The sequence below is a fragment of the Garra rufa genome, chromosome 14 (assembly GCF_049309525.1).
Source record: "Garra rufa chromosome 14, GarRuf1.0, whole genome shotgun sequence".
Classification (NCBI taxonomy): domain Eukaryota; kingdom Metazoa; phylum Chordata; class Actinopteri; order Cypriniformes; family Cyprinidae; genus Garra; species Garra rufa.
The window spans coordinates 30,939,577-30,955,231 of NC_133374.1; the positions used below are offsets into that span (position 1 = coordinate 30,939,577).

The 15,655-nt window shown below is 37.9% G+C and overlaps 1 protein-coding gene across 1 annotated transcript in view; it reads right to left on the reverse strand.

The window, feature by feature from the left end:
- Positions 1–15,655, reverse strand: part of gbe1b (glucan (1,4-alpha-), branching enzyme 1b) — a 197,868-nt gene that overhangs the window by 105,738 nt on the left and 76,475 nt on the right. Inside the window, exon 7 of the mRNA XM_073817366.1 lies at positions 9,199–9,408. Within this exon, the coding sequence (XP_073673467.1) occupies positions 9,199–9,408 (210 nt within the window). The remainder of the gene's footprint in view (positions 1–9,198; positions 9,409–15,655) is intronic.

Sequence of the window (15,655 nt, forward strand, 5' to 3'; positions counted from 1 at the left end):
CCGCTGCGATGACAGTAATGATTTGGAGAACAGAGCGTCGGGCGGCATCCGTGAAGCCGCATACAATGTGTGTGTGAATAGAAGCCAGAACCGCTCAGAGCAAAGGATTGTAAACACGTCTCTGATACTGTGACACACAAGGGCACTTTGAGCTCCTACACATTTAAGACCCATTTACATCAATTGTTGTTCTTCACTTCATTTACACACATGATGTTTCGCGGTTAGCGATTCTCATTTTGATATTCCGAGTCTTTCATTATTGAAGATCTCACGGGGCACGTCTGAGACGTGTTAACAGAACACACACTCTTAGATGTAGACTGGCATACTTGGGCTTTGTTCATTTGGTTTCAAATGTATGTGCACTTGATCAGAGATTTGCATGTTTCTGAGCTGTAAAATAAAAGGTTAATGGCATTACTTTCTAGGGAATTAACTTTATGCGCTTAACAGCTCCTCGTAGAATTTCTGTCAATGCCAAAACAAGCTCACAGCTGTTACTGATTGATCATAAGAGCAGATTGTGATAAAAGACGATACAAATGCCATGGGCATTAAATAAAGACTTATTGGCTACATAAAAATGACTCATTTGTATTTATTATTAGAATCGGGTCTGCGTATAATGTATTTATTTATATATTTTTAAACAGGATTACTTTTTATAAGCTTGATAATTATTATTGATTTTATTTTCTTTTGTGCATTTAGATCTAATGTTTTTTTGGTCGTATTTTAACCCAGAACACTGGCAAATAATGTCTCCACAATAAAATCCAGGCAGTGCAATGAGAAATTTATTTGATGAAGGTCAAAATGAATTAAACGGAGCGTTTTATTGCTGCTGAAAGCCTTTTTTCCTGTCTAATATGCTTTTTTAACTGCCCTCTTCCTACAATATTGGCCTCTTTGCATAGCCTCTGACAGTTTCAAGAAATAAAAACCCAAAACTAAAACAATTTCCAAAAACTTAGATGTTTCACACTAACTTTCTTTTAGCTATTAATGAGCAAACACACTCTGCTTTTTAACTGTCGGCTTTAAAAGACAGGATTTATTTATTTATTACTTTTTAAAATCAGCTGCATAAATGGAGGCTTTGTCTTCCAATTATACACTTTGTCAACTGTAAACAGTATTCACACATAACACACAAACGCTTGATGTCAAAATTGTGAGATTTGTTTAAAAAAGCCTAGTGTCAACTGTTCTGACAGCAAACCAACATTCTTCTTCTTTTTTTTTTTTTTTTTTGGAAAAACTCCTACAGTTTGTTCTAATTTGTAAAGTTAGTTTTTCTAGAACAAAAACCACTGAAGTTCTTTTGCATCAGAACGAAAACATGCTCTTAAAGAAACCTGTCAGAAACAAACCCAAAACGAACTACTCAGCCAGATGCCAAGTGCATCTCTTGAGATCCATTTCAACTTTAAAATCTTTTGCTTTGATGAATAAGTTAAAATGTCATGGTTAAGTGATCTAGATGATGATTCTATACAAAAAAAAGAGTGATTTTTGTGTAACAAAAAAGTCACTCATAATGAATCAAACTTGACATAAAGACCTACAAATTTCAGGGTGAGTTGAAGCTAGAAATTCCCAAAATATACTTTCAGGGCTGCAATCTAATTAGATAAGACATTTAATTATTAATCGAATGTCCTATCTAAGAATGTTGGTTTGCTGTCAGAACAGTTTATCTTCAAAAACAAACAAACTGTTGCTTCCTTCTACTTTATACTTACTCTACACTACGCAGTGTCCAATTGTAGAATTATTTGATCTCATGCTGATTTTGTACATTTTCCCACTGACAAAGAAATGATCAGTCTATAATTTTAATGGTAGGTTTATTTAAACAGTGAGAGACATAACAAAAAAATATCCAGAACATTTCAAAAAGGTTGTAAATTGATTTACATTTTAATGAGTGAAATAAGTATTTGATCCCCTATCAATGAGCATGATTTCTGGCTCCCAGTTGTATTTATACAGGTAACAAGCTCTCTTAGGGAGTGCTCGTAATCTCAGCTTGTTACCTGTATAAAGACACCAGTCCACAGAAGCAATCAATCAGATTGCAAACTCTCCACCATGGCCAAGACCAAAGAGCTGTCCAAGGATGTCAGGGACAAGATTGTAGACCTACACAAGGTTGGAATGGGCTACAAGACCATCGCCATTAGCTTGTTGAGAAGGTGACAACAGTTGGTGCGATAATTTCCAAATTGAAGAAACACAAAACAACTCTTAATCTCCCTTGGTCTGGGGCTCCATGCAAGATCTCATCTCATTAAGTTTTAATGATCATGATAACGGTGAGGAATCAGCCCAGAACTACACGGGAGGGGTCTTGTCAATGATCTCAAGGCAGCTGGGACCATAGTCACCAAGAAAACAATTGGTAACACACTACGCCAAGAAGGACTGAAATCCTGCAGCACCCCTCAAGGTCTCCCTGCTTAAGAAAGCACACGTACAGTTTGCCAATGAACATCTGAATGATTCAGAGAACTGGGTGAAAGTGTTGTGGTCAGATGAGACTAAAATCAAGCTCTTTGGCATCAACTCAACTCATCCTGTTTGGAGTAGGAGGAATGCTGCCTATGACTCCAAGAACACCATCCCCACCGTCAAACATGGAGGTGGAAACATTATGCTTTGGGGGTGTTTTTCTGCTGGGGACGGGACAACTGCAATGCATCAAAGGTACGGTGGCAGGTGCCATGTACTGTCAAACCTTGGGTGAGAACCACCTTCCCTCAGCCAGGGCTTTGAAAAAAGGGTCATGACAATGACCCAAAAAACACGGCCAAGGCAACAAAGGAGAGGCTCAAGAAGAAGTACATCAAGATCCTGGTGTGGCCTAGCCAGTCTCCAGACCTTAATCCCATAGAAAATCCGTGGAGGAAGCTTAAGGTTCAAGTTGCCAAACATCAGCCTCAAAACCATAATGACTTTGAGAGGATTTGCAAAGGGGAGTGGGACAAAATCCCTCCTGAGATGTGTGCAATCCTGGTAGCCAACTACAAGAAATGTTTAACCTCTGTGATTGCAACCAGGGTTTTGCCACCAAGTACTAAGTTATGTTTTGCAAAGGAATCAACTTATTTCACTCATTAAATGCAAATCAATTTATGACTTTTTTAAAATGTTTTTTTTTTTTCTGGATTTTTTTTCTTTTTTTATTCTGTCTCACTGTTCAAATAAATCTATCATTAAAATTATAGATTGATCATTTTTTTGTCAGTGGGCAAACGTACAAAATCAGCAAGGGATCTTTTTTTTCCCCTCACTGTATATTTCCAAAAGATAAATCTTAATTGTACATGAACGCAAGAAATGTCTCCTACTTAGAAACAGAAGGCTTCAGTTAGATTGTTGAAGTATATTAAAAGACATAATTTTTTTTGTGATTATTAACAAGTCAAAGTGATTCAAAATATTTCACAAGAGTACAGTGAGAAAAATATCTGATCAGTTTTTAAACGGACGATATTTCTTATTCCGAGCACATCATTTGAAATAGAGCAGTGTGGCAATTATTGCATTTTGAAAGTGATTAGTTGAATTTTAGATTGCATATTTAACATGCAAGACTTCAGAGACAAAGGGAGCGAACAATGAGGAAGGACATATTGATGGAGAATTCACACTGCGCTTTGGCAGAGAGGTTTCATATACAGCATTGAAGTAATTGCTGTCAGCCCAAGACGGTGCAATGGGAATTCTGCCAGAGGCAAATAGAGTACAGTAGGTGTTCCAATTTAAAGACTCGCTCAGTATGGGTCCGAGAGGGGAAAAAAAAAGGAAATTAACATATTAGCTGGCATATGGTTGTGATGAAAACCTGATGGCTACAGAAATGCGGTGCATTTTCAGCTATAATGATGAAAAATCTGACCAGGTCAAATATAAGCTCCAGCTACTTGGCTTAAAATCTACAATAACTGTAACAATGACATGTTCTTGGTAATTTAAAGAGACAGTGCACTCTATGTCATGAATCCAAACCATTTTAAGAAGCGGACAGTTCTCCTTCTGTATTCGATGAAAGAAAGTCAATAATGACAGAACTCTTTTTTCAACTTGGTCTACTGTGGGTTCTACTTTTTCTAAGCCTCTTAGCGCTTTTGCATTGTCTCTTTGTTTTCAGAGATGAATGAGTCTAAATAGGCAAATACTGCAATGATTATTCATAAACAGAAAGCATCTTTAAGAATTTTACATGAATATTCCGTTGCGTGAGATAAGGACATGTTAATGCTTGATTATGGGCAAACAAAAGTGCTGATGAGGTGAACTAATTATGGAAACATAATTCCAAGCCACATTATTAATTACAGAGATATGACCTGTGAGCATAACTCAAGAACACACACACACACACACACACACACACACTTGCATACTTGCGTAGTTCTACAACAGTAAACTCGAGTGGTTGAAATTAGACATTAGAGCAAAGAAACATTTTAAGGATATGCAAAATATTCAAAATAACAAGGGTTGTCAGTTTAACGTCTTAATTTAGTACTACGTATATCTGTAATAAAAGATAGCTTGACTACAAATAGTGTTCTGGGTGAACCAGAGAAGAAAAACTGAAATAATCTGGCATTCTGTCAGTTAATTTTGGAAGAGGAATGGGTAGAATCTTCTGCCAATCCCCCCCAAACCAAACTGCACCATGTCCAAGAAGTCTAATGGTGCGTTCACACCGGACGCGACTTGCGCGGAAAAAACGCGCTATTCGCGCGTAGTTGAACGCTTGAACATTTGAGTTTACTCGCGCCATTCGCGCGGTAAAATTCGCGTCATTCGCGCGAGACATTTTCTTCACAACAGACGCGAATTCGCGTCATGGGAGGGGCGTCTGCCACTCGTCAGCGGGAAAGCAGTTGTAAAATAGGTGAATGAGCTCAATTTGCCAGCTTTAGCTTGCTTGTAGTCTCAATATGTATGTATATGTAGGTCAAATTGAGTAAAGAGCGTTTTTTAAAATTTACCAGATTGTCCGACCTCTTCACTCACTTTCTTCCTAGCAAGATCCTTTTTATTCCTGTTTCTAGAAAAGTCCAAAGATGTATCGTACAGCTCCGAGTAACCACAGACAGCAACGGTGATTTTGTCCTCCATTGTTGTTTCGGATTTCTGCCTCCGTCACTACTAGAGCAAGCTCCTGATTGGTTAAAGCGGCGCGGATTTTCGCCAAAGTTCAGATTTTTGAACTTGCGCGAATGGCGCGGCAATCGCTTGAAACGCTCAATGTGCGCCGCTCCATTCGCGCTATTCGCGCGTTTCGCGCCGCAGGATGGCTATTCGCGTCTTTGCATTGACTTAACATGTAAATCACTCACGCTTGCCGCTTCATTCGCGTCCGGTGTGAACGCACCATAAGAACTTTAAGAAGGCTTTTTTTTTTTTTTTTTACCTTAATGCTGTTTAAAAAAAGTAGGCAAAGTATGATAATTTTAGTGATTAAACATCCTTTTAAATTATGCTAATTTCTCGGCTCAGAAAAATATGTATACATTGATTTAATTAATCAACGTATGCAATTTAAATTTAAATCAACTGACAGCCTTTAAAATAACTAAACAGGGTCATTTAGTGTCAACTCAACCAGAGGTCCTCAGCTCTTTTTTTTTCTGAAGAAAAATAAATGTGTAGTGATGAAGTTCCCTTTCCCTTTCCTTCAAATATCCCTGAAACTGGTTCAAATATAGAATCTTATGAATAGACTACACACCATTACCACTCAGAGATTTATGTTCTATGTAATTGTTTTGATAGAAGGAAACAAGCTACGATTCTAGTTTCAACATTATTTATTCTTCAGGCAATAATACCCTTTAAATGTAATAAGTATCTGCTGTATGCAAACACTGAAAATGGGTAAAACTCAACAAATTGGTCACTGGATCACATTGGGCTCTTCATATCTCTGGGATTGAAACATTTAGGGCCTTAAAAATGAAGACTACAAAAGAAAGAGTTACAGGCATGCAAACTTTGGGAAATTGGTATTTATGGCACACAGACAAATATGTTCTATGCAATTATTTTGATCGAGGAAAACAAGATACATTTCTAGTTTCAACATGATTTGTTTTTCAGACCTTCCTCTTTAAAGGTGCCATAGAATGCATTTATACAATATTTTTATACTGTTCTCTGATTTCTACATAGAAGGTATATGGCATAGGAAAGGGCAAAAAATCTCCAGAAATGGTTTTACAGGTCCATTTACAACCCTAGGATTTGTCCCTACAATGAAATGCTCTGTTATTTGGAAGCTTCATGAATATTAATGAACTCTGCTCTGATTGGCTGTTTCACAGAGTTCAATAGCTCGCACATGGATAAAAATATATATTTAAGTAGGAGCTCTAGCCGCTTTTAATATGCGGTTTGTTGAATCTGTCGTTTTGAATCGTGGATATATTAGTCTGATTACTGTGATGCATGTGCTCTGTGTAAAGTTACAATGCAGAGACACAAGTACTTACCAATCAAGTTGAGCTGCTTGTCAGTGATTCTTCAGATCTGTAAATCATTCGCCATCATCAGGCAGTTATTTCTCCATCATTCACCATCATCAGCGCACTCATCTCTCTGTTTATGTGGTAAGTGAAATCCTATGTATAGCAATGTAACAGGCTAGCGCTAGCATTAAGCTAACCGTGTCCCTTGAGTGACTTGCCTTGTTTAACTGAGGTGCTGACGTTACTGATGATTGGGCGAGGCAAATGTTGGAGGCGTAACTATTAACGATCCCGGGGAAGTTGCGTAACAGACCTGTTATGTTGGAATTGGCCTATTTTTCGGTGGTCTTTCGCAAATACTAGATTTATATAAGGAGGAAACGATGGTGTTTGAAACTCATGGTATGTCATGTCCATGTACTGAACTGTTATTATTTAACTATGCCAAGGTAAATTCAGTTTTCCATTCTATGGCACCTTTAAAAGAAAAAAATATCAGCTGAATGACCCATATTTGGATTTTGATCACTGAATTTAATGATTTACTCCTGGAGCCATGTTGAGATTGAAATATCTCTGGAACTGAACCATACAGGGCCTTAGGGAAAGATTGTAAGAAATCCAAAAAAAAAAAAAAGGCATTAAGATATATTTAATGCTTCTTGAGTTACAGGCATGCAAACTTTGGAGAAAAAACTTGATAAACTTGAAACCACTGACATATATTGCAGCAAAGATAGCTAAAGACAACAAATTGTACTAATAGACAAATCTCTGTGTAAAAATAATGAGATTTAAACATGCATAGTGATGGAGATCTTACAATTAACAAAATCCCTTCTTTTAAATATGTTCTATGGCATTGTTTTGACAGAAATAATCTGCAAATGGGGTAAGAAAAAATATTCTTTTTTTTGTTTACCCCATTGGCAGAATATTTTGCTTATTCTATGCAAAAACACAGTTAATTGTGACTTTTTTTCTGAAAACAAGAAAATCATTTTTACTCATCTAGAAAATCCTTCTTGATTTAAGAATTTTTAGATACTTTGGCTGGAAAGAAGACAAAAAAATCTAAAGGAGAAAAAATTTGTTTGCAGTGTATGGGGAGTCCAATGTGACTCAGTGTCCAATTTTACCCATTTTAAGTGTTTGAAAATCAATTGTTGGTCACATTGTATACAGCTGGTAAATTTAAAGGGCACTGTTTGAAGAATAAATAATGTTGAAATAATGTTGAAACTAGAATTGCAGCTTGTTTCCTTCTGTCAAAACAATTACATAGAATGATTTACTCCTGGAGCCATTTTGAGATTGCAGTATCTCTGGAACTGAACCATACAGTGCCTTAAAAATTAAGATGCCAAAAGGAAAGTTTGTAAGGACCCAACATCTAAAAGGGCAGTAAGATATCTACAATAATTCTTGAGTTACAGGCATGCAAACTTTGGAGAGAAAAAAGTGCTTTTCCCAATTTTTCCAGTGGTCACGACTGGCATATATTGCAACAAATATTGCTAAAGTCAACAGATTTTACTAATAGACATACCAATCTGTGTTTAAAAATAATATAATGATGCTACAATCTAGCTAAAGTTACTTTTTAACGTCCCTGAAATTTGGCTCTGAATCTCAAGTGAACATTTCCATTTTGACCCCTCTCTACAAAATAATGGATTACTCAGTAAATATACATCTGTGACATTTAATATTTTGGCTTTAATCACCATACACGTTTATCTCATCTTTTTTCTTTAGAAAAAAATGGTTGATTTGCCACGGAATGACTCAATAGCCAAATTCTGGAGCTTTACTTATTTTAATAGTTTGGTGTTAGCATGTTGTTAAGCTAAACTAACTGTTCTATTCTAGTAAACATGGAAATACAAAGCAAACAAATGTGAAAAAAAATATATATATATATATATCAATACTATTAATTTTTGAATGATTTATACAAATATTTATAATGAATTTCCCAGTATTGTCCACCAGCTTTTATCCATTTTCATTAAGCTTGTCGCTATTTAAATATAATTGATTTTTAAACAAATTATACACATATCAGAAACTAATTTTCCTGCATTATCCACCAAATGGAGCTTTTTTCACTAAGCTTGTCACCATTCAAACACTATTCATTTTCTTAAGAACTACTCAAATATTTATAATGCTGTATTAAAAACACTTTTTTTGTAATTTGATTTAAAAGTAATACAAGATAAAGAGTCATAAATAAACATACAATTTTCCAAAATTTTCCCACTAAGTTTGTCATTTTGCAATTGCCTTCTCTGCGCAGCATTGCATGCTTTAGAATTTATGTATTTAATTTATCTGTTCGCTTGTCCAGAGAAAATTTACAATAAATGAATTTGCATTACTTGTTAAGCATCAGTCAAAATATAAATTTCAACTGAAGTTTCCGAGGGAGATCTTCAGCCCTGGAGAATAATTTAGCAAAATACAAGATATCTTAGAAGGCAGCATAATTACCGGAACAGCCTTCCAGTCAAAACCGTGTCTATGCTGTTTCTGTAGGCAGATCACTAGGTTTCGGAACGGAGCCTAGATTCCAGAAGAGCGCTTGTGTTGTGTTACACAATGCTGTATTGCAAAAGGTGTTGTATGATGAGAGAGCCGTGTAACTTATGTGAAGCGTGAAGCGTAGGGTGTTTGAAATGTAAAAAACAAACTTGAGTCTCACCCAGAGTAGTTGAAGAGTCTGCTGTCCCAGAGGCTGTGTTCTCCACGGGCCCCACTGTGGAAGAAACAGGAGTCAGAGCCGTCAAAGCGGTTCAGCCCGTCCTCTGTGTTCTTGGATGCGTGGCTGTGCACCACATCGAGCAGGACGATGATACCGAGAGAGTGAGCCACGTCAATCAGCTCCTTGAGTTCCTCTGGGGTGCCGTAACGACTGGAGAGAAAAACAGATGAAGGCAGATATCAGAGCAGTCTGGGCAGAGGTTGTCTGTCAAGCTGCATGCTCTTCGTCTTGGGTTAAGCTTGAAACTAGCAGCAGTCTGACTGTTAAGACCAATTCTTTCAAAAGCATAAAGATATCTTTCTGAGAGATTCGCAAAACACAAGATGCACTGGTAAGTTTAAGACAGATTCTTTTAAAAGTATAGAGATATCTTTCTGAGTTTATCGTAAAACACAAGATACTCTGGTAGAATTTCAGAATACAGACTATCTGCTGGCAGCAAGACGTGCTAAAGTAAACGTGAGTGTGAAACATTACTGGAGGCGGCTTTATAGTTAGAGCTGTAATGACGGTTGACAAATGCAAATTGGGATTAACAATTTTGGTCTTTAGTCAGTTTAATAAAATAAAAATTTAATTGAAAAAAAATGGAAGCAGAATGGGACTTCAAAGCTCATATGGTGAATAATTAGATTCAGAACAGGATTTTAAAGCTTGTATCATGAATCATTTGATTCAGAACGGGACTTTAAAGCGCATATGACAAATAATTTGCTTCAAAACGGGAATTCAAAGCGCTTATGGTGAATCATTTGATTCAGAATGGGACTTTACAGCGTGCATCGCAAATCATTTGATTTAAAATGGAAATTCAAAGTGTGTATTGTGAATCATTTGATTTAAAACGGGAATTCAAAGCGCATATGGTGAATCATTTGCTTCAGAACAGGAATTCAAAGCGTGTATGGCAAATTATTTGATTCAGAACGGGACTTCAAAGCGCGTATTGTGAGTCATTTGATTCAGAACGAGACTTTAAAGCGCATTTTTCGAATCATTTGATTCAAAATGGGAATTCAAAGCACGTATTGTGAATCATTTGATTTAAAACGGGAATTCAAATCGCATATGGTGAATCATTTGCTTCAGAACAGGAATTCAAAGTGTGTATGGTGAATCATTTGATTCAAAACGGGAATTCAAAGCACGTATGGCGAATCATTTGATTCAGAACAGGATTTTAAAGCATGTATCACAAATCATTTGATTCTAAACGTGAATTCAAAGTGTGTATGGTGAATCATTTGATTCAAAACGGGAATTCAAAGCACGTATGGCGAATCATTTGATTCAGAACAAGATTTTAAAGCATGTATCACAAATCATTTGATTCTAAACGTGAATTCAAAGTGCGTATGGCAAATCATTTGATTCAAAACGGGAATTCAAAGCACGTATGGTGAATCATTTGATTTCAAAAATGGAGGTCAAAAGTTTATGTTCGTCTCGTTGGTAACTGTAACCCCACCTCCAGCCCCTGATGCAAGCAGTTCTTATTTCTGGACCAGCAAAGTTTTGGTGCTACTTACGAACCACTTTTCCTGGTTCAGAGCTGGTGGTTAGAGTGTCTAAAGACATAGCATGCATTTAAAATTAGGTTCAGGCTCCAAACCAGCAAGTGCCAAGTGTCAAGGTGTACCCACAAAGATCAACAATGCCAAGAGAAAAGGAGTTATCTGAAGAAAGAAGAAGGTGGTGACAGCCCAGCAGTGTGGAGAAGGCAATAAGACGCTCTCTAAAAGATTCCAGTTCCATCCACTGTAAGAAAAATAATCTACAAATGGAGGGCATTCAACATGACCAGAACTCTGCTTTGAAGTGGACACCCATCAAAACAATCATCAAGAAGCACCAGAAAATTAATAAATGAGCTAAAGACCAACACACACACACACACACACACATCAACAAGAGAGTTGCAGACCTCTCTGACAGCATCTGGGGTAAATGTGCATGTGTCTACAAACAGACATGGCATTTATGGGAAGCCTCTGCTCTCAAAAAAGAACAAAGCTGCCTCTTTCACTTTGCCAGAGAGCATTTTGACAAACCAGAGCCCTTCTGAAAGTCCATTCTCTAGACAAATGAGTCTAAAATAGATTTATGTGTTCATAATCAAAACTGCCATGTTTGGAAAAAAGCCAAAACTGAATTCCAAGAAAACAGTGTAGCATGGTGGTGGAAATGTAAAGATCTGGGGCTGCTTTTCTGCCTCAAGGCCTGGACGACTCCATATCATCCAGGGAAACCTGAATTCTCAGGCCTATCAACAAATTCTTGATGAGAATCTTGTGTTATCAGTCAGGGAGCTGAAGCTGGGCTGAAAATAGGTGATGCAACAAGACAACGATCCAAAGCATTCAAGCAAAACCAACGAGGAATGGCTTCAAGGAGAAGTTCATTTCCAGAACAAAAATTTACATGTAATTTATGTACCCCGGTGTCATCCAAGATGTTAATGACTTTCTTTCTTCAGTCGTACAGAAATTATGTTTTTTGAAGAAAACATATGGATTTGTATTCTGGATTGGACTAGTCAAAGTCTGGACCTCAATCCAATCGAAACGTTGTGGCTAGGCCTGAAGCAGGTGGTACATGCCAGTTGTCCTTCCAACCTCTCTCAACTAGCTGAGAAATCCCCAAAGGCAGTGGTTACAGAAGACATTTGGTTGAAGTAATAGCAGCAAAAGGATGTGCCACAAGCCACTAAATAAATTTGGTCATTTGGTCATAATCAAAACAGCCATGTTTGGAGAAAAGCCAACGCCAATTCCAAGAAAAGAACTTCCTCCCAACAGTGAAGCATGGTGGTGAAAAGGTGAAGATCTGGTGCTGCTTAATTCTGGGTTCACATATTTCTGCACAAGTCAAATTTTCAGTTTTTGTGAGATAAACCACTTTTGTTGAATAAATAATAGGTGTGCAATGATAAATTGATTTGTGAATCGATTTTGCGATTTTCGGAATGCATCGTGATTTTCTCAAATCGATTCTGAGCTCAGTTTTTAACAGCAGATGGCACTGCATGCTTCAGAAACGGCCGTACTCTGCTTGCTTCCAGTTCCTTACACACACACCAAAGCTTGAAAAGGTTGAAGCAAATTACAAGAGTGTTCACAATGGGCTGTGTTTACATTAATTTCGCTTGATAAAAGCATAAAAGAACATGAAGTCACTGAAGACACAGTGAATTAGTTTTGTTTTTGATGGTAACATGCCACCAAATACAAAAAAAATGGAAGAGGGGGTGGGGTGAGCAGTAGCTCATTATCATTTAAAGAGACATGTGAACCATAAATCATTCCAACTTGTAGAAAATGGGCATCCAATGCCCCCTTTAACTACAAAATACTGCAAAAAAAAGTTACAATCAGGGTACAAACTAGCAAAAACCAATAAACTGAGAGGACAAATAAAATGGAAAGCATTTTTTTCCCTAAACAAGATCTGTCCAATCTTCCATTACTGTGCCAAACAGATACACCTAATGACTAATCCAAAAGTTGACATGCTCATCCACTCAAAACAAACAAGCAATTATAGTGTCCTATATTGGCTCAATGGCGATTCTTAATAGATCACCCCTTTTGGGATTCAAACCTACAACCTACTGGATAGCATCCCAGACCTGCCACTTTGCGTATGTGTGCATGTGTTTATCTCAGAAAAATCCCCGCTACACAACAGCTGTGTTTAGAACCGCCAGCAGAACGGCACGTGCAAATACATCAACCATGCCGCCCAATTGCCGTGTAAAAACAAACAAATATGGCAGTAAATAAAAATCAATCTCGGATCGTTTACACCGTCATGGCCGCTGAGCAGAGGTCAAAGCCTCCATTCGGGGTGACATACTGCTCCTTGCGGAACAAAGGGCAAGCGCAGCGCATTTCCATCAGCGCTTCCTCACGTATCTCCTCTGTGTAATTGCTCCAAGAAGCTTCATCTGTCCTCCAGCTATCATCATATCACTTTACCCCCGGCAAACGTGATGCAGGGTGACAACAATACCCCTCCCCTCAGCCTCCGCCCCCTTCCCAGCATCCAGACCTTGCACTTTTTAAACGGCTCAGGGAGATCAATCATGGGTGAAATTACTCTGTATACATTATACTCGCGGTATAGGCTGTCTTCAGCGCTAGCCGGTAAGGGCGAGCGATGGAATAAAGCACATAAATAAAGAATTCCTGCCTGTCTTCCTTTATCTGAGGTCTCTACCTCTCCACAGGATTAACTGCAAATGTGTTTACAGGGAGATTATCGGCCCCGTCAGAGGAGCCTCTTAGTGATTTGGGGCCACAGATGTGGGACAGAGTCATTGTGGTGTGTGTGCGCCTATCGTTTTCGCTGAGGGGTGTTACATTTACCTCATTTTGAACATTAGGAAGATAAAAATGAGTGAATTGTACCAAGTTACAGGCCTCAGGACAGCATCCTATTCATTGAGGGTCAACAAGTGTGCCCTAGAGTTGCTTTTCAGGGTCATTTTTTTTTCACTTTGGTTCACAGAGTTCCTGCCCAGTGTTCCAGAACAGTCACTTGCTAAGTTACTGATGGTTAGCAAAGCTGTCTCTCTGGGTGATTCACAAAGAATGTGTTTTTGTGTTTAAAAATGTGAGATGCTGGAATAGGAATAGGAAAAAAGCGCACGGGCAGAGCAGAGGCTAACCAGCGACACAATGAGAAATGCCGTTGGCGGAGGTGCATCTAATCTAACGAATGCAACGCCGTTAGATTAGATGTCTCATTCACCATTGAGAGAACATTACAGGACAAATCGCATAATATTACATTACTAAATCATGATTACTTGCTCTGCAATAATGTAATGGAATGTGCTGATGACATATGTCTGTGCGAACAGAGTGCATGGAGGTATGCAAATACACATTGACAGGCAGGTAGGACAGCCTATCGAGGCCCTCAGACCGAGGGATATGATTGGATGAACATTTTATGGTCCTACGCCTTTCATGGATGATATAAATACATAGAAAAACATGTAGACCATTTTAGATTTTAAGGCGGATTTTAAACCTGATTTTCACCCCAAAATGATCTAATAACCCAAAACACCGTCTAACACTCAATGGCTGCTCTGTCGATTCTTCGTCATCAGTTAGGAACCTAGGTGTGCTATTCGATAGCAATCTTTTGTTCGAAAGGCACATTTCTAGTATTTGCAAAACCGCATTTTTTCATCTCAAAAATATATCAAAATTACGACCTATGTGTTAATTCATGAATTCATGACCTCAAGGATAGATTATTGTAATTGATATGATATGACTTTTTTATTGTCAGACGAATCTGAAAATTTTCTTGCGTAACGATATGTTGACACTCTTTACAAACAGACAAAACACGATTTACAAAAAAAAAATATATATATATAATATAATCAAATGCTTTATTGGGTGGTTGTTCGGCACGACTAATAAACAAACTAGAGTTCTTACTAGAACCAGAAAGTATGACAATATTAGTCTGGTTCTGTCAACACTGCACAATCTTGCTAATTACTTATAAAGCCCTCAATGGTTCATCTCCTCAGTACTTGAGCGAGCTCTTATCACATTACAGTCCCTCACGTCTGCTGCGTTCTCAAAACTATTATTTTATAATACCTAGAATAACAAAATCAACTGTGGGCGGCAGATTGTTTTCTTATTTAGCGCCTAAACTCTGGAACAATCTACCTAACACTGTTCGGGAGGCAGACACACTCTGTCAGTTTAAATCTAGATTAAAGACACATCTCTTTAATCTGGCCTACACTTAACACATTTCTATAATCCAAATCCGTTAAAGGATTGTTAGGCTGCATTAATTAGGTCAACCGGAACCGGGAACACTTCCCATTACCCTGGATGTACTTGTTGCATCGTAAGAAGAATGGCGTCTACGCTAATATTAGTCTGTTTGGTTCTTATTCCGAGGTCACCGTAGCCACCAGATCAAACTGGATCTGGCGGCTAAGGTGGATCCAGTCTGTACCCAGCCCAGATGGTGGATCAACACCTAGAGGATCAACAACTAGATGATCCCCGGAGACGAACAGTAAAGAACTCCTCATCTAAATGGCCATTGGTGCAAGACCACGGGAACCAGATGAGTCCTTTGCAAATCTGACTTTGCTGCAACATGGAACTTTTGCACTACTGGCACTTTTGTCCGATTTAATACTGTAAAGTTGCTTTGACACAACCCTTATTGTTTATAGCGCTGTATAAATACAGGTAAAAAGAAAAAGAAAAAAAAATTGAGGCTTGTCGCAAACTAGTTTTTTTTTTTTTTCCAAAAAATTGCGTGGTGTCATAATTATTGCTACTAGGATTGCAAAGGGACAACTTTTCAAAAAATCCTGGAAAGTGTCCAAAATTTCGCAAGATTTTTT